Source organism: Rhinichthys klamathensis, unplaced genomic scaffold (assembly GCF_029890125.1).
Source record: "Rhinichthys klamathensis goyatoka isolate OS25496 unplaced genomic scaffold, OSU_Roscu_1.1 h1tg000029l_1, whole genome shotgun sequence".
NCBI lineage: Eukaryota > Metazoa > Chordata > Actinopteri > Cypriniformes > Leuciscidae > Rhinichthys > Rhinichthys klamathensis.
In genome coordinates this window covers 5744738-5764881 of record NW_026606579.1, presented here as the reverse complement: position 1 = coordinate 5764881, position 20144 = coordinate 5744738, and the positions used below count along the sequence as shown (strand labels likewise).

Sequence of the window (20144 nt, the reverse complement as noted above, 5' to 3'; positions counted from 1 at the left end):
TGAAAGTACAATTGTAGGTACTTATTCTGAGTTGAATCATGTGGATGTATGATTTGCATGCCAATCTTACTGGTTCTAAAACAGGCCGTTTTCCTGGTGATTTGATGGTGAATTAAATTACGACGTTTCTTCGTGAGCAGTTTTGGCGCTTAAAACAGTCCCAATCATCCAGGCCTTTTCTCTGGGTTTGATCTTACCTGTTCCGGCCCGCAGGCGTGTGTGTGTGTGTGTGTGTGTGTGTCCGGTTCGACAGCATTCTGATCAGCCGCTCTAGTCATTGAGTTCACTGACAGAAAACAAGCTGGTGAGCGTTTGAGAGCACAGAGACAAAAAGAGACATTCTCACGGTCACATGAAGTCACTTTTACTGCAACAGCGAACATGTTAGCGGCTGCGTTCAGCCCATGCACGTCTCGCTCAGGAACCATCGCTGAGGTTAGAGAGAATAAACATCAGGAGAGGAAACAGCGCAAAAACATTGAGTTTTCCACCGCGAGAGTCTCTTCGGCACTGGACACTATCCAACCATCAAACTCTATCAGCCAAAGTAAGATCACCTCCATCCTGTGTGTGTGTGTGTGTGTGTGTGTGTTGATGGAGCTCCTCTCTGGTTGCCGTGTTGACGCTCAGTCAGGTGTGTCTCCGTCTCAGAGTCCAAAGCACCGCTTGTCCATCTCTCTGTCTTTGACTCGTCGTTACCTCAGTCTGACATCATCAGCGTCTCCTGCGGTGCACAGGGTCAAGGGTCAGTGAGTGTGTTAAGAGTCAGTGTGTGTGTTAAGGGTCAGTGTGTGTGTGTTAAGGGTCAGTGAGTGAGCAGGATGTGTGTGACGACTGTTGCAGAAGAACTTCATGCAAAAACACAATTTTTATTTACTTTAAAAAACATTTTAATATTTAATATATATATATATATATATATATACACACATTAAAAAGCTCCAGGTTTGCTGTGCTTGTTTGTATGGCTATTATTATTTATTTTCAAAATAATATATAACAATATAAAATATAATATTTGTTATCAAGTATAACAAACCAACAGTATAATAAATAATTTGAGTAGTAGTAAAGTATAATAATAATATATAATATATATATAAATACTGTATGTATTAATAAATATAATAATGATTAGATAGATTTTAATTAAAAGAAAAATACATTTTATCAAATACATGTAATTATTACTAAATAAAAATATGAAACAGAATAAAAAATGTAATATAAATATGTAACACTATAATGACAATGAATGCAATCTCATAACAAAATAAAATATAATACTAATCAAAAATATAAAACAAACATATTCCTACTGTAATATTTTCCTATAAAATAAAATGAATTGCACAAAGCCATAGTTCAGTTTTATTTCGATTAATCGCACAGAGTTGTTGCTAGTGCAACTGAAATATTTTACCAGTCAAATGGATTTAGAAAGTTCTGTAAAAAGTTTTCAGATGAATGTCCTCTTCTGCTTGATCAGTGTGTGTGTGTGTGTCTGACCTGCCGCCGGTCTTGAATATGAGGTCAGCGTTGGGCGCTCCTTTAGGGTGCTGGTACCGGGGCCGGCGCTCTCGGTTGGTGTTCGCAGGAGCCGGTCTCTGAGCGAGGGATTGCATCATCTCTGAAACAACAACAACAACAACAACATGATGGATCAGAATCAGCATCTTCAGTACAGTGGCTGTTTACATGCACAACTTGTGTTTCAATCGGACTGAATTCATTCCGATTGATGAATCTGAATGTAGTGTTTACATGAACACTAAACATGTTTAGTGTTGATGTGTGTGTTTATACGTCACAAGCTTCAAATCGGGATACATTTTTTGACATGCACACTGCATAAATATAGGCTACAGTTTCCCGATGTTTGCGCCATAGACAGTAAAATCTAACTCATTTTCTCAAATGGGTTACACCAAAGATATTACCTCAGAAGTTCAAGTAAATGCACTAGAAATCCGCGCTCATTCAAGGGTGTGCATCTGACGTTACTGCATGGACGGAGAGAAAGCACTGACACCTGCAGGATTTCATCTGACGGTACTTTTATTTAACACTAAAAAGTAAAATAAGCATCTGTTCCGTGAGAGCAACAGTACCGCATAACGAGTGTGGTCTCTCTATCTATAGACTTTTTTAGCAAGGAAATTGTCAGACATTCATTAACGTAGTGCATGCGAGGAAAACAACTGGAAATACAGCGCTGGTTGTTCTCTCCAGACCAGTCTATGCTCCATACTCGACGACAACAACGGAATCCAACGGCGTGGGCGAAGGTATAATGCGTGTATTAAATTGTATGAAATAATCCCGAAAAAAGCACAAACACGGCAGAGATGGCAAGTACAGCAGCTGCTGGAGTGACAGACAAACGGCCGCAATCCACCTGTCACTCAAGTGGCCACGCCCTTAATTATGCAGGCTTAATATAATTTAAACGGATGAGTTGTAAAAAAATTCACCCCCCTCACAGTTGTCATGAAGGGCAAAATAAGCTATAAAGACCAAAACCACTTTTTGCTCCAGGCTGTAAACATGTTTTTTTCTGCTGTAAAGTTGGGCATTTTAACATGGGGGAGATGCAGATTTGACTCACTTCTGCAGCCTGCCTCAAGCGGTCAGTGGATGAATTGCAGTTTAATTCACTTCCGTGTTGGTTTCAAGAGAGAGACAGGGAGGTTGCCGCTTGGTTTTGAGCCGTTTCAATGTAAAAGTCCTCTTTACCGACTCACTCATAAAGACAGTTTATGCCGCCATCTAATGGCGAAAATATGTATTTAACTTCTGTTGCTGTTTACGGTCAGGGACTATTTTTTCCAGCGGAAGGAAGGCTTTTAGTGGTTTGGCTTCATGCAAGTTGCATAGATACATATTTTTCGGCTTTAATATTTGTATTGTGTGGTAACCATTTTATAAAAGCAATAAGGTACTCGAGGCTAGTGCTGTATCGTGAATAAGTCACGGCTGAAGGGCGTTGTTAGGCACGACGCGAAGCGGAGCCAATCAAACCTTATTGCTTACATAAACCATGTGCCTCAGGGACTATTTTTTTCAGCGGAAGGAAGGCTTTTACTTCATGCAAGTTGCATAGATACATATTTTTCGGCTTTAATATTTGTATTGTGTCGAACCGGCCATCTCACCCTGATAGTCCTCCTGCTCCTGTCTCTCGTTGATGTCCAGCGTGAGCTTCTTCATGCGCATGCGCTCCTCCTGCTCCGCTTGCTGCTGGTTAAAGTGATTGGCTGCCAGATGAGACGACAGCGGCACGTTCAGGATCTTAAACTGGACAGACAGACACACGCTCATTCCTCTCGTTAACTCACATATTCAGCTTACATGTGAACAAGTTCTTTAAAATAAAATGAAAATGACAAAAATCACATTTACTCTTCGTTTAAATAATATAATAGTTACATGTTATGCTACTTTCTTAGTTCTAAGTTCTTAATTCTATTTTGCACTAGTTCATTTAATTTGTAAGTAATTTTCACAGTTACAGTAACATTGAATTAAACCTGCATTTTTGTAGTAGAAATACAGTATTTCTTGTTAAACACACTCCAGTAACTTCAAGCACAGTTTCTCCCTGCACACAGCTGTGGTTAAAACACACACTCTGAACCAGAGACAGAGAGAAAACAGGCACAGAATGTCAGATGGATGTCAAGTTTCTGAAAGACTGGACAGTTAAAGTGGGTCACTGAGACACCGGCAGAATGAAAACAAAGACTCCGTGTGTGTGTGTGTGTACCATTTTTTTTACAGTCTATGGTGTGTACCCACTTAACTATATTTTGGGGACAAATTTGTACCCAGAAGTGACCCAAACCTTTTTTTTAATGTAAAAATGCATAAAGTTTTATGTGATGGGTAGGTTTAGTGTAAGAGGAGAGAATATAGTTGTACAGTTTTACACTGTACAGTTTGTACAGTGTAAAAACCATTACGTCTATGGACTCTCCCCATTTCGATTGCCAAATAAAAGTGTGTGTGTGCTGTAGTTTACACTCCCAAAGCCACATCCTGAACACACCCTGCAGACCCAAACCATTCCAACACACACACACACACACACACACACACACTGGTACCTGCTGCTTGTTGCCCTTGCGTGTGAGCATGACGAACTGCATGGTGTCGCTGATGTCGGAGTCTGTGTCTGCAGTGCATGAAGGAGCGGGGCTTTTCTTCAGCTGACTCTTCAACTGCAGAGGAATCGCCACATCCAACTGGTGGACCTTCACTGCCTCTCCACTGCGCTGCTGCTCACACACACACACACACGGTCACTCACTTTAAGGCTTTTGTACATGCACATAAATCGGACTGGTGAAGATGACATCACACAGACGGGTGCAGGAGACTCTGGGCTGAACAGATGCTTTCATTAAGAAACTTACAAATGAAGATATTCAAGCAGAAGTGATTACAAATTACTAATATATACTGCTATTTTTGTAGATGCAGCTGCTTTTCACACCAGGTTTATTACAGAAAACTAAATCTGAGACTAAAACCATAAAAAAAAAACATTACTTAAACGTTAACTTCACTTAAAACTTAAACTTATTTTAGTAATTTAAAAAAGTAATTTTATTTATTTCTTAATTTCTTATTTTGTTAAACATTTTAGCATATTAAAAAAACCTAACTAATAAAAGTGTCAAACAACATTACAATGATTTTTTTTAAATGAAACCGGAAAATAATAAACTAATTCTGAATATTAAAAAACTAGGTAATAAGCTTCCAATTGTTGACATGAACTAACAATGAACATTATTTTATTTCAACATTCACTAATACATTGTTTAAATCAAACGTTGATTCTGTTAATATTATATAATGGACCTGAGATGATATGAACTAACAATGAACAGATGTATTTTTATTAACTAACATTAACAAAGATTAATAAATACTGTAACAAATTACTCATTATTAATTAATTTTATGTCTGGTGATTATGTAAAATATTATGTCTGTATTTCTCTATTTATGCTTAATGTCTTATGTTTGTAGTGCTTTGGGTATAAGAAAGTGCATTATTATTATTATTATGCAAGTTAATGCATTAACAAATGTTAACTAATGGGACCTTACTGTAAAGTGTTACAAAAACTCTAATAGCATCTCAATGATACTAAAATAATATATAAAGCCCCCAAAATGACAAAAACAAACCATAAAAGTATAAGAAAATAGACAGTAGGACTTAAAAGCCTTGTGATATAGCACACAAGTGCAATCCACTAGTTGTATGGTGTTGTTTTAAAACATAAAGCACACTTTCTGCTAGATCATAGTTGAGCTCAAAGCATCCAGATGTGGAATAAGAAAACACAAATCTCCTGATTGTAAGGGTTTAGGAGAGTAAAGTGCATGTGAGGGATGTAAAAGTGTTTAGGAGGCTTTCGCACCGCAGGAACGATTTTAGAGGAACTAATTTACTCCTACTTCTGAGTCGCTCTAGACCAGTACTATAGGAGCCATCCGTGACGTTAGTGTTCGCTGATTGGCCGAACGCACGCGAAACACCAGCACCCGCCATTTTAAAAAAAGCTGTGTAAACACACAGATTATAGCCTATATATTTACTTCACAAACTAACTCTACGAACACGGAAAACAGGGATAGATGGACCTCTAAACCTCTACGCTGAGGAGAAAATCAAGAGAAACATGATTATGTGTTTCTGCTCAGCGACACTAGATATAAACCACACGGCAAACGCTAATAACTTCATTACTGTCTACTTTCTATATATAACAGTTCTATCTAATAACGTATTAGTCAGAGCTGATAGACAGATCGTAAACTAATGAACAGGAGAATGCGAGCGCTGTGTGTTCAGTCGTTCTCAGCGCCGTCAAAATAAAAGTCCCAACAGCAAGCGCGTCTCACGTCTCTTCAGAGTTCCTACAGGCGCTGCGAACGCAACCAGGAAAACGTTCCTAAGGGACCATTAGTTCTCGGGGAAACACCCTAGTGGCTCGATCCTAGAGCGATCCGGTGCGAACGCCTCTATTGTGCACCTGCAGGTTCTCCAGCATCATTTTGTCCAGCGCCTGTATGAAGTCCTCGTCCTCGGCACACGCCACGTGTTTGAGTCCTCCACCGCGGATCGTGACCTCCTGACCCAGACAAACAGCAGCGTTAGCTCAAACCACACCTACACACACACACACACTCACTCACACACACACTCACGTTGTTCTCTTCATCTGTTTCGTTCTCTTTGTTGGAGTCGGTCAGATAGTCTGTGTTCTCTTCTTCCTCCTCACGCTCCTCTTCCTCATTCTCTGAGCCGTCCTACACAACACACACACGGCTTATCCCACTGTCTTCAAATACTCAGTGTATATAGTGTATATATAAACAAAACCTCATTATATATTACATATAGTCAAACCGAAATATATTCAGACACCTTCATCATTTCTCACATTATCAGTTTATTCGCTATAGTTTAGAAAATGGAGAGTTATGAACTCAGTGGATATTTGACTGGTTTAGTCCGTCCTTCTGTTAGACTCTCACACATGAGTTATGTTGAATATCTGTCAGCTGTTAAATTTAACTACACAATTAGATAATACCAGTTTAGCTCAACCAGTGACCAAGCAATGCTTCATGTTGTTCAGTCTGTGTGTAAAAACAGCATTAGCAATTACAGAAAACACACTTCAGCAAAACATCATCAGCTCAAAGTGGAGGAAGAATATTTGGTCCCAAATTTTATATAATTTTACTGGTAGTCACTGTATGAAGAATATTTGGGTATAATATGTCACAGTTTACTTTATTTTGCTCTCCTCACTTACATAAATGAACTATAGTGTCCTGCACACACGAGTAAAAAATATCAAAAATTATATCTGGTGTCTGAATCATTTTTGGTTCTGATAATTTTTTGATTGTATATATATTTAAAATTATTTCGATTTTGCAGTGACTAATGCTGCTGTGTTTCCGTTCTCCATTTCTGTGCATCATCAGTCAACTGTAAGCAAACAACAGAGAAGGCGGAGTTTCCAGCTGTCAATCACACCTCCTCCTCGGGTTCATTCATCTCGCTCTCGTTTCCAGACTGTTCCTCAGTCTCTGCTCCTCCCTCGTCTTCATCATCATCATCATCCTCATCCAGAGGCTCGTTCTCATCCATCGCACTGGAGGAGCGGCCATCTTTCTCCAGGCCTGGACACAAGGCAAGTCAGCTTTATTTATACAGCGCTTTATACACAGAGTGTTTCAAAGCAGCTTTACAAGAAAATAATGCAACAAAGTTTGTGCCCAGTAGAAAATAGCGTCACAGTCCAGCTTAAGCAAGTTCAGGGATGTTTCATTTTTGTTGTAGAAAAGAAATATTTATATATATATATATATATATATATACATACACACACAGACACACATTATATATATATACATATATATATATATAGCCGCTCTGGAGAAACACGTGATGTTTCTCCAGACTCAGTTCAGTTCTCATATAATGGTGTCAATGCAGGAGATCAATAATATTGTTGAATGTACCCAGGGCCGGAGTGGGACTAATTTTCAGCCCTGGAGTTTCATACATTAGACCGGCCCACTTTAGTTCCCGACCGACTATATTAAAATAATGTAATTAAACCCTCAGTATATAAGTCTGCAATAGTGCACTGTTCTGTACAACCTTGTAATTCATTGTATTTTTCAAAAATATAATTTTCTATTCAGTGCAATAGCCGTACACAGGGTTTTATAAATACAAAGGTCCCAAAAGTGATCTGGGTTCGGGGGCATATTATTTTTCCACTGTCATTGGCAAAGAACATGTATCTGTGTTAAATAGGAATCCATTGATTGTAATAAAGTTATTCTCATTCTGGGCACAATATGCAATAGGCTATTGCTCTTCCTGCTCTCCTCTCTCATCCCCATCTCCTTCTCTCATTCTTCTTCTCTCAGTCTCTTTATCTTTAGGTTACCTTTGATTGATACAGTCTTTGCAAACTGATTATTTATATCGGTCGTTTAAAACTTCTATGGTAAAACAGCTGTTTAGTTTAGCCACTTGCATCTCGTGAAGCGCCGCGTTGGGATTCGCGCGCGGCAGCGGCTCGCGCTTCTGTGAACATAAATCCCGCTTGCTTTGATCGGTCATCTCAAACATTTTGCCATTGCCGACGAGCAGTGTTGAGTACTTCTGAAGCAGCTCAGATTATGAGGTCGGTTATCGTCGCAATATGCGAATCATTGCAGCACCAAATTAGAGTATTAGGCAATTATTTCTCAAAGTTCATTATACACTCGAGGACCGAGGTCCGGACCTCAGAGACTTCAATGGTGGGTACGGCCCTGAGGCTATTTGGCCGCTTGAGTTTCTAGAGATTTTGTATTATTCTGGCCTTTTCAGCGCCGCGTTGCGCCTATTATCCATGTTTTGTATCTCTTATTTTTTGTTCGCACATCTCTAACAACTGACTTTTTTTGTGGGGCTGCGAGAAAATAACAATAAAAAATAGTGGGGCTGCGCTGTGACTGGAGCATTCAACCCAGTGCCATGACAGCACCGGCCCTCCTGGCCAATAAAACAGACCGGCCCACCGGGAATTCTCCCGGTGCTCCCGATTAGGCAATCCGGGCCTGAATGTACCCAAACTAAGCAAGCCAAAAGCCAAAGGCGACAGACACACAGGAATGTTGTTGTTACTGACCAAACCAGACCGAAACAGCAGCAAAAATAAACCAGCACTACAGAATTGCTGGTTTAAAAGCAGACAGACAACACACACACACACGACAGCATTCCTGAAGAGCTATTCCGGGCCTGTGCTGCTTTAACACAGATACTATTACACTCCCTGCAGGAATGTGTGTCTTTCTCTCGGCACATGTCAGGAATGAAGGCCGAATGACTGAACGGATGAAACAAACCAGTGTGGCGTTGCGAGGAATGCTGCTCGACAGGGAAAGATGAGCGGAACAACTAGAAAAACAACTGCACACACACACACACACACACACTAAGGCTGGGCGGTCTGACCACATGTGGGTGTTTCCTCAACTAAACACACACCATCACTGGATCATTTCACTGCTCTACTGCAGTTGACAAATATGAATGAAATGGTATTTATGTTAACACTAATTTCATCATGTCTTCAATGTGTCTCATCTGATCAGAATGTCTGTTCATTAATAATATTAGTTGTGAACCATTTTTATAATGTGAAGCTATTTTTGAATCTCTCACTCACACTCGCACACACACAAACACACTCTCTCACACACACACTCACTCCACACTCACTTACACTCTCACAAACAAACACACTCTCTCTCTCTCTCTCTCTCTCACACACACACACACTCAGACGAGTGTTTTACTCAGTTTGATGAGGAACTCTCTCTCCAGCAGTGTGACGTGAGCACAGGCCTCCTCCAGAGACGAGCACAGCTTCATCACACACACACACACACACACGAGTGTTTTACCCAGTTTGACGAGGAACTCTCTCTCCAGCAGTGTGACGTGAGCACAGGCCTCCTCCAGAGACGAGCACAGCTTCATCACACACACACACACACACACACACACGAGTGATTTACTCAGTTTGATGAGGAACTCTCTCTCCAGCAGTGTGACGTGAGCACAGGCCTCCTCCAGAGACGAGCACAGCTTCATCACACACACACACACACAAGTGTTTTACCCAGATTGACGAGGAACTCTCTCTCCAGCAGTGTGACGTGAGCACAGGCCTCCTCCAGAGACGAGCACAGCTTCATCACACACACACACACACACACACACACACACACACACACGAGTGTTTTACCCAGTTTGACGAGGAACTCTCTCTCCAGCAGTGTGACGTGAGCACAGGCCTCCTCCAGAGACGAGCACAGCTTCATCACACACACACACACACACACACACACACACACACACACACACACACACACACACGAGTGTTTTACCCAGATTGACGAGGAACTCTCTCTCCAGCAGTGTGACGTGAGCACAGGCCTCCTCCAGAGACGAGCACAGCTTCATCACACACACACACACACACACACACACGAGTGTTTTACCCAGTTTGACGAGGAACTCTCTCTCCAGCAGTGTGACGTGAGCACAGGCCTCCTCCAGAGACGAGCACAGCTTCATCACACACACACACACACAAGTGTTTTACCCAGATTGACGAGGAACTCTCTCTCCAGCAGTGTGACGTGAGCACAGGCCTCCTCCAGAGACGAGCACAGCTTCATCACACACACACACACACACACGAGTGTTTTACCCAGTTTGACGAGGAACTCTCTCTCCAGCAGTGTGACGTGAGCACAGGCCTCCTCCAGAGACGAGCACAGCTTCATCACACACACACACACACACACACACACACACACACGAGTGTTTTACCCAGATTGACGAGGAACTCTCTCTCCAGCAGTGTGACGTGAGCACAGGCCTCCTCCAGAGACGAGCACAGCTTCATCACACACACACACACACACACGAGTGTTTTACCCAGTTTGACGAGGAACTCTCTCTCCAGCAGTGTGACGTGAGCACAGGCCTCCTCCAGAGACGAGCACAGCTTCATCACACACACACACACACACACACACACGAGTGTTTTACCCAGTTTGACGAGGAACTCTCTCTCCAGCAGTGTGACGTGAGCACAGGCCTCCTCCAGAGACGAGCACAGCTTCATCACACACACACACACACACACACACACACGAGTGTTTTACCCAGTTTGACGAGGAACTCTCTCTCCAGCAGTGTGACGTGAGCACAGGCCTCCTCCAGAGACGAGCACAGCTTCATTACACACACACACACACACACACACACACACACGAGTGTTTTACCCAGTTTGACGAGGAACTCTCTCTCCAGCAGTGTGACGTGAGCACAGGCCTCCTCCAGAGACGAGCACAGCTTCATCACACACACACACACACACACACACGAGTGTTTTACCCAGTTTGACGAGGAACTCTCTCTCCAGCAGTGTGACGTGAGCACAGGCCTCCTCCAGAGACGAGCACAGCTTCATCACACACACACACACACGAGTGTTTTACCCAGTTTGACGAGGAACTCTCTCTCCAGCAGTGTGACGTGAGCACAGGCCTCCTCCAGAGACGAGCACAGCTTCATCACACACACACACACACACACACACACACACACACACACACACACGAGTGTTTTACCCAGTTTGACGAGGAACTCTCTCTCCAGCAGTGTGACGTGAGCACAGGCCTCCTCCAGAGACGAGCACAGCTTCATCTTGGGCCGCAGGAGCTCCAGTGTGTCTGTGATCATGTATTCGATGTCGATGGGGAACGGCTGGTCTTTAGTCCACACATCAACACTCTTCTTCCACCAGATGTACCTCTACAACACACACGAACATGTTTCACTGCGCTAAACCTGTTACTGTTTCTGAAAGAGGCTCTTCTGCTCACCAAGGCTGCATTTATTTAATCAAAAATAATGTAAAAACAGTGAAATATTATTCCAATGTAAATCAGCTGTTTTCTATGTGAATATACAGTAAAGTGTAATTTATTCCTGTGATCAAAGCTGAATTTCAGCATCATTACTCCAGTCTTCAGTGTCACATGATCCTTCAGAAATCACTCTAATATGAGGATCTGATGCTCAAGAAACGCAGTCGAGCGTTTCTTCTTAAAAAATTTTAACACAGAGCAGTTTTATTAATATTTTGAATTAGGTTTTATTTTTATAGATTCAGTTTTCATGTTAATTTTAGTTTAGTTTTAAGTCATTTCTAGTAGTTTTCTGTTTTTTATTGTATTTTAATATTGCTATTTAGCTTTCATTCATTTCTATTTCAGTTTTAGCTTTTATTTATTTCCACTTAACAACTTAAAACTACTTCAGTTTATTTCTAACTAACCCTTAGTTTAATTTTTTCAACTAATTATGATAACAGAACTTATTTTAATAGTTAAAGTTAACGATATAACCCTGGATTGGAGACAATATACTCAAATTTTTTGAAATTCAGCTCAACACACCTAACATTTATGACTTTAATCTATCGACAGCCCAAGTTTGAGCACAAATCCCAGTGTTTAGAGTCGTCAGTCTGTGATTGGCTGTTTCCGAGGGAAAAGCTGACCTTGAAGTAAATGAGGAAGCAGTCGAGCTTCTTCTTGCTGGATCCGCGGTCGAAGTATTGGCCACAGGTGTCCAGGAGGGTGCAGACCATGCGGATGCGGAACAGGTGTTCGGGCGGGTCCAGTGGACTCGGAGAACCGTCCGTGTTCACGCCGAACGAGATGAAGGAGAAGAGCGTGCGGAAGATGACGGCAGACTCCACCATACGATAGTTATAAAGCTCACCCAGAAACTTGGCGCTGCTGATCCTCCGCTGGTTAAACTTGGGCTGGTTCACCTGAGAGTGAAACACACATCAACACAAACATCTAAAGATCAACGTCTCACGTTCACAAGCGAATGCATGACCTAACATGCCTAACAATGAGCTCTTTTCTCAATAACACTTTACAATTAGTTCATTAGTTAATGTATTTACTAACAATGAACTATACAATTGTTACTGTATTTATTAATCTTTGTTAATGTTAGTTGATAATAATGCAGCTGTTCATTGTTCATGTTAGGTCACGATGCTTTAACTAATGTTACCAAATACAACCTTTGATTTTGATAATGTATTAGCAAATGTTGAGATTAATATTAACTGTAGAAGTAGTGTTCATTCTTAGTTCATGTTAACTACCTTATTGAACCTTATTGTAAAGCGTTACCTTCTTCTCGTCAGGTAACACTGATTTTTCACCTTTCTATAGAGGGAATGTGTGTGTGACTGCGGTTAGTTACACACACTGAGTGGCAGAAACACTGATCGGCAGCATTTGTTTTCAATGTAAATGCAATGAAAAACACACAAAGCACATCTAAACCGGGAAAGAGCTTTGAGATTGACTGTACAACTTGATTTGACAAGAAATGGAGGTTTATTTTCACAGACTGCCGAAAGCTACAGAACAGAGAAGCAAACGGATCGCTGCAATTCACAGAAACAACTGGACCTTGTTATTTTTTATTTAGTGTCAATATGCTGAATTTAGGGGTGAAATCATACCCTTTATATTGTATTGTTATAAATTGTATTGACAACTCATCAATTAATTATTTACCGTCGTATATTCTGCATAATTGGATGTTTTTAAATAAACACTGACAAAAAAACGATACAAGTTTTAAGGATGGATGATATTATGATATATATAACATTGATATAAGTGATCACATGGATTTAGACCTACTTATATTGTATTTATATAAAGCATTCACAGGCAAATTTGCTTTATGTTTTTCCCCGGCGTCGAAATCCGGCTCATATAAATGATATTTCTGGCTATTTCTATTTCTGGTCAATATTCACGGATCACTGGATCTCTGGTCAGTTGTAAACAACACTATATCGAGTCCAAGCTTTAGTTTAAACTGATAATGGTTTGTTTTACTCGCGTTTTCGCAGTTTCTACATTTACATTAGACACACACACTTTTATCCAAAGCGACTTACAATTGCTATATATGTCAGAGGTCGCACGCCTCTGGAGCAACTAGGGGTTAAGTGTCTTGCTCAGGGACACATTGGTGTCTCGCAGTGGATTCGAACCCGGGTCTCTCACACCAAAGCCATGTGTCTTATCCACTGCGCCATCACCACCCGTACAATTAATGGCTATGAATGCACAATGTATGTATATATCTGTTGATGGGACGGAGACTTATCTGTTGATGGCCCATATAGACCGCACCTATTTACATTTACAATTTACATTCTAACCTCTAGTGTTTAGGCTGCCATGTTTTACTGAAAGCCAGCAGTGACGTTCTCCTTTAACTAATGTTGACCAATGTTCCTGATAATTATTTTTGTTTCAGATACTTTTTGATATCAACAAGTGTGTTCACTCACTCAGTCTCTCAGCCTTAGTGTTAAGGAGTGTCACTCGTTAACTCAATTACAACTCATTATTACTTCATTGCATTACTTCTAGTCAAGTCACATGTATTTATATAGCGCATTATATAATGTACAGTCATAAACAGGAAAATAACGTCAAAATTCTTCAGTTGTGAATCAAATTGAAGTTCAGCTGTAAAGCAGCTCTAAAATAACAATAGTGTCATCATTCAGATCAATTTAGTTTCATGTTGATTCTTCTTATTATACTTATTACTGTGATTGTACAGTAATTCTGTAGTAACTTCAAGTTAGTAACACATTATTTGACTCAATGCATTAGTCTGTGAATAAATCATAATTAAAGAAAAAAAAAAACATGCTGCTTATTTGTAAACAACAAGTTATTTCAAAAACATAAATAATTACTGGGAACACTTTACATTAGTTTGCATGATCTAAGAATGAAAAATACTTTAATGTTGATTTCAACATTTACTAATATATTATAAAATCAAAATTTGTATCTGTTAACATCACACACTTACACACTCTCACACAGACTCACACTCAAACACACACTACACTGTCTCTCACACACAGACACACACACTACACTCACACACTACATTCTCTCTCACACACGCTACACTCTCTCACACACAGACACACACACTACACTCACACACTACACACACACACTACTCTCTCTCACACACACACACTACACTCTCTCTCACACACAGACACACACACTACACACACACTACTCTCTCTCACACAGACACACACACACACTACACTCTCTCTCACACACACAGACACACACACTACACTCACTCACTACACTCCCTCTCACACACACACACACACTACTCTCTCTCACACACACTACTCTCTCTCACACACACACACACACACACACACACACGCTACACTCTCTCTCACACACACTACACTCTCTCTCACACACACACACACACACACTACTCTCTCTCACACACACTACTCTCTCTCACACATACTACTCTCTCTCACACACACTACTCTCTCACACACTACTCTCTCTCACACACACTACTCTCTCTCACACACACTACTCTCTCTCACACACACACACTACTCTCTCTCTTACACACAGACACACACACTACACTCACACACTACACTCTCTCTCACACACACTACTCTCTCTCACACACACACGCTACACTCTCTCTCTCACACACACACACACACACACACTTACTCTCTCTCTCTCTCTCACACACACACTACTCTCTCTCTCTCTCTCTCTCACACACACGCACAGACCTCCATGCCCAGACGTATACAAATACACACTACTCTCTCTCTCTCACCCTCTCACACACACTTCTCTCTCTCTCTCTCTCTCTCTCTCTCTCTCTCTCTCTCTCTCTCTCTCTCTCTCTCTCTCTCTCTCTCTCTCTCTCTCTCTCTCTCTCTCTCTCTCTCTCTCTCTCTCTCTCTCTCTCTCTCTCTCTCTCTCTCTCTCTCTCTCTCTCTCTCTCTCTCTCTCACACACCTCCATGCCCAGACGTATGTCTTCCAGCACGCCGTCCACCACATGAATGCCCACGTCCTCCTGATACGCCACGAGTCCGGCCAGCAGGTTTGCCACACAGTGGATGCTGTTGTACTTGACGTTCCAGATGTTGACCATACAGCAGATCAGGTAACTCTTCACATCAGGGTCTTGCCAGGGCAACTTCCTCATCTGCCTCAACACCTGCACACACACACACACACACACACACACACACACACACACACACACACACACACACACACACACACACACACACACACACACACACACACACACACACACACACACACACACACAGGCAGCCACTTAACACAGATGTAACGTGTAAAGGCCGATTACATCAAGATTGGCCTGACAAAACAATGCAAATCGGCAATAACTACCAGACGCAAAAGCTAAATGCACTTCTTCTGTATATGCCTGGTTTTTGTGTCTTTGATAACAGCCCCAAAATTTAAAAAATCAGTTTGTTACATTTTTTAATGCATTGTTGCCTTTAAAATCTTGTTACAGCTCATTATTTATTATGTAATGCAGAGTTACTCAACTTCGTAAGTCAAGATATATATATATATATATATACAAACACACACTCAAGGTTGCTTTACAAAGGTTTTAGTATTATTATTGTAACAGTACTAAGTGTTTCTATAAAAGCACTAGCGGTTAAAATGTAGGACATCAACAAAACAATTGTTTTTCTCTCTTTCTTTAGAAAGCACATACAATGACTAAGGCATTATTTCTATAATAAAACAGAAACATTAATATTAATATGGTTCATAAAATGATTACCAGATATGCATGCCATCACTCCTGGAAACCAAATTCTTTTGATTTTACAGAAGCATTGTATTTTCCCCATTGGAATGTGTTCAAGCGTTTATAGTTTACTCTGTGTTTATTGTGTGTTGTCAAAAGTACCAGTACTTCGGAAACACATCCATACAGAAATTGTAAATATGTGACAATCTTTTCTGCGGTAGCTGTAGTAAGCTTACTCTACAAGCTTAGAGTAAGTAGTGTGTGTGAGAGAGAGTGTAGTGTGTGTGTGTGTGTGTGTGGAGAGAACTGTAGTAAGCACCACTCCTGTACACAGAGTGCAGAACTGAAGTGATTGACAGCTTCAGTGATTATAAAGGAAGCTCTCTTTGCTCGCATTCACGATTTGAATAAAACTTTTATTTTTCATGCTGCTAACAGAACCAATGTCCGAAGTGACTAAATGCTCACACAGCCTAATATTCACGCTTCTTTTGAGGAGAAAATAATAATAGATGTTCATATTTAGCGGAGCAGGAAATGAAGCGGCCGTGGTGTAATCACCTTCTCAGTGGTGACCTTGGACAGGTCCTTGTACAGGAGTTTTCTGATGTACTCCTGAAGCGGGGGTCTCTTCTTTCGCACAGTCTTCTCCATCGGCGGCGGGTTACAGTAGTAATACGCGTTCTCCACCATCGTCACGTAACGCACATCCAGATGCTGAGCCTGTTTCTTACGCATCATTTGCTCCTGAAAACACAGACATGTGCAATAGTGTCAGTTAGAGCTGCGTGATTCCGGATAAAAATCACATGGACTTCACTTTTCTGAAAAAAGTTTAATTGCTGCAGTCTATTTATAAAAATATTTAATTCATTTTATTTATTTTTTCAATCGGTTTGAATGAATGATTCACTGAGTTACTTATAAAGACTTATTTCATTACTGGATGAATCTGCATTTTTAATGGAATCTCGAATGATTGACATTCATTGACGAACATTTTTAACAGTCTCTTGTCGCCGCCTACTGGTGTAACGATGTAATTGATACAATCTTTACTTGAAGCGTCAAGTTACTTTAAAAAGGTGATTTGCTCTATTTTGATCACTACTGTAGACATCAGTGTTTATATTCGAACTATAAACTTTTATGGCAGTATTTCTGTGATAATGTGAATTATTATAACACAGAAATAATGATACTGTGGTTGAAAAGACTGTTAGTGAAGCTGTTTCACACTGTACATGACGACTCTCACTGGATCAGAACACAGATCTGAATCAGGGGGATCGTACTTGTTAAAGCTTTAAAAGACAGAGCCGAATCACTGTCATTTAGGAATGAGATCATGTGTGTGTTTGAATCGAGATCGCGATCTTTAAACGATTAATCGAGCAGCTCTAGTGTCAGTATGAAGGCTTCAGGTTTGCATGTTGTATGCGTGAGGACGGACCAGTAAGACGCTTGTGCGCAGATGAGAGTCCGGTGAACGGAAGAGAAAGCGTCCACAGGTCTCCAGCAGAGTGCAGGCCATCTCGATATGATGATGAGAGAAATCAGACAGCAGCATCTGCACACACACACACACACACACACACAACGATACCAAAGATTCAGCAGTCAGTGCCATTTTCATCACATTAACTTCTGTACCAAAGCAAAGTGTAAAATGCTTTTGAACTATTTTATCTTCAGTTCATTTTAATGTTAAAGTTATAGAAATTTTGATTTGTGCTTTTGCCGGGGTTTTTTTTAAAAACATTTCTATGTAGCTTTATTTTAATTTCAGTTTTAGTAATTTTAATACATCAGCTTAAACTTAATTACTTCAGTAAGTTTTCTAATTTTGAACATTTCTAAGCAGGTTTATTATAGTTACCTTAAAAAACTTAACCAAAATAAAATAAAATTTATTTTAACTTGATGTACTAAAATAACTATAACTGAAATTAATAAAAAAATATTTAGACTTTTTTTTAAAAAATACACTAACTAATAAAAATGAAATAAAAAACACAACAAAATAACTACAACTTAAACTAAAATTAAAATGGAATATATCAAAATAAAAACCTTAAAAATATTAATAAAACTATAATAGTATCTCAATGATATTTCATTTGATCTCACCTTGAGGCAGTGCAGCGTGTCCGTTTTGGAAAACATCTTGAACTTGGCCAACTCCCCGATGAACCTCACCGTCTTATTCTTGGTCTCAATGTTGATTTGGTCTTTCTTTCTGATCTGTAAGACACACACAAACACTGACTTTGATGCATTTTAACGCATCCTGCTTCTAAAATAGACTTTTGGCAAAATTCGAGTGCACATTGCTAGTAGGGCTGTCAAATAAAAAATGTAATTTTGAATATTCACCAAAAAAAAAAAAAAAACATTCGAATGCAAAAACCATGTATTTGATTGGTTGGTGTCTCAAAAGACGCACGAGACATGATGATGACGTAACTGACGCGGTTTGTTTTTGTTAGCTTATCCAGTAAACAGCGCGGTGCGGCTGAGTTGTTAATGTAAAAAATGCTGACGAAAACACACTCAGTTGGTGGCAAAAATCGTGCAACGACACACTTGACCAAACCTGGCACATCGGTCAGAGCTGAGTGTGTGTTTTCATCAGCTGGAAACATTGTCAACAAGAAGTGCTCAGCACTCGCTGCAGATCAAGTTGACCGATACGCCAAAGTGTTTTTGACCAACAATATGTAGATGTGGAGTGTTTCTGAATGGCAGTTTGCTATTGTGTGTTCATGTAGTTCATTACGCTGTGTGTTGAAGAGTGTTTTCTCAGGTTACTGATGCATGAACACAGTTTTATGCACTATTGTAACCTAATTTTCCTTGCATGCACATTAAAGAAATGATATTTTATTTGAGAACACTTAAAAACATTACATTTCAATAAAAGATGCGATGCTTGATTTGGTTTATATTTGCTTATTGCGCCCTCTATGTAGACAATACAGTTTTTTTTTTACTGTAACATTAAACATTGCCTTAAGAATTTGAATATAACTCATTTTGCCAATATTTAAGAAAGAAATTCTAATTTCGCTTTTCAGCCATTTTGACAGCCCTAATTGCTAGTGGAGAAGGCAATCACACGGTGTATTGTGTTATGCAGGCTACAGTGAGTGAGGACTGCTTTAGAGCAGGGCTTCTGTGTGATTAATGAGAAACACACTCACATGAAATCTGAAATCTCCTTTGAGCATTGAGCAGAGGTCTTCGGCCACATCAGACATGCAGGGGTGCAGCGTGGCCACCAGACGAGCGTAGAACGGCAGCAGATCCAGCCTGAGTCACACACACAAACACACCTGATCAGATCCAATCACTGAACACTCACAGCTATAGTGGTGGAACGGATCACAAAACTCACGGTTCGGAGCATTTGCGGTTTTTGAGCCACGGATCGGATCAGCAAAAAAGTGTGTGTACTGGGTGTGGTGGGGAGTAACTTTGATTTTCATTTATTACGTAAAGCTCACTTGAAGTTCTTCGATACTACATCAAAAATGACTAGCCTAACTGATTAAGTTCACACATTATTTGAAACAAGTGAACGGTCAGTATTAAAATAAACGCGAAAGAGGAATCAATTCGGTGTTCGAGTACTTTAAACTAATTTAAAATTCAAACTAATTTAAAATTCAAACTCATTTAAACTTTGAACTAATTTTAACTATAAAGTACTTTAAATTATAAACTAATTTAAACTTCAAACTACTTTAAACTTCTTCAAACTTTCTGGTCAAAACTTTCACAAGCCAACTTTTGTCTCGAAGAAATTT

At 40.2% G+C, this 20144-nt stretch overlaps 1 protein-coding gene across 1 annotated transcript in view; it reads right to left on the bottom strand.

Moving 5' to 3' along the window:
- Positions 1-339: 339 nt before the first annotated feature.
- upf2 (UPF2 regulator of nonsense mediated mRNA decay) overlaps positions 340-20144 on the bottom strand; it is a 30486-nt gene continuing 10681 nt past the window's right edge. Inside the window, exons 9-22 of the mRNA XM_056245377.1 lie at positions 19539-19647; positions 18466-18579; positions 17789-17905; positions 16897-17082; positions 15547-15750; positions 12177-12452; positions 11242-11425; positions 7067-7212; positions 6226-6327; positions 6051-6149; positions 4107-4277; positions 3156-3297; positions 1510-1630; positions 340-724 (exon numbers count right to left, since the gene is read on the bottom strand). Coding sequence (XP_056101352.1) covers positions 715-724; positions 1510-1630; positions 3156-3297; positions 4107-4277; positions 6051-6149; positions 6226-6327; positions 7067-7212; positions 11242-11425; positions 12177-12452; positions 15547-15750; positions 16897-17082; positions 17789-17905; positions 18466-18579; positions 19539-19647 — 1981 coding nt within the window. The 3' untranslated portion in view covers positions 340-714. The remainder of the gene's footprint in view (positions 725-1509; positions 1631-3155; positions 3298-4106; positions 4278-6050; positions 6150-6225; positions 6328-7066; positions 7213-11241; positions 11426-12176; positions 12453-15546; positions 15751-16896; positions 17083-17788; positions 17906-18465; positions 18580-19538; positions 19648-20144) is intronic.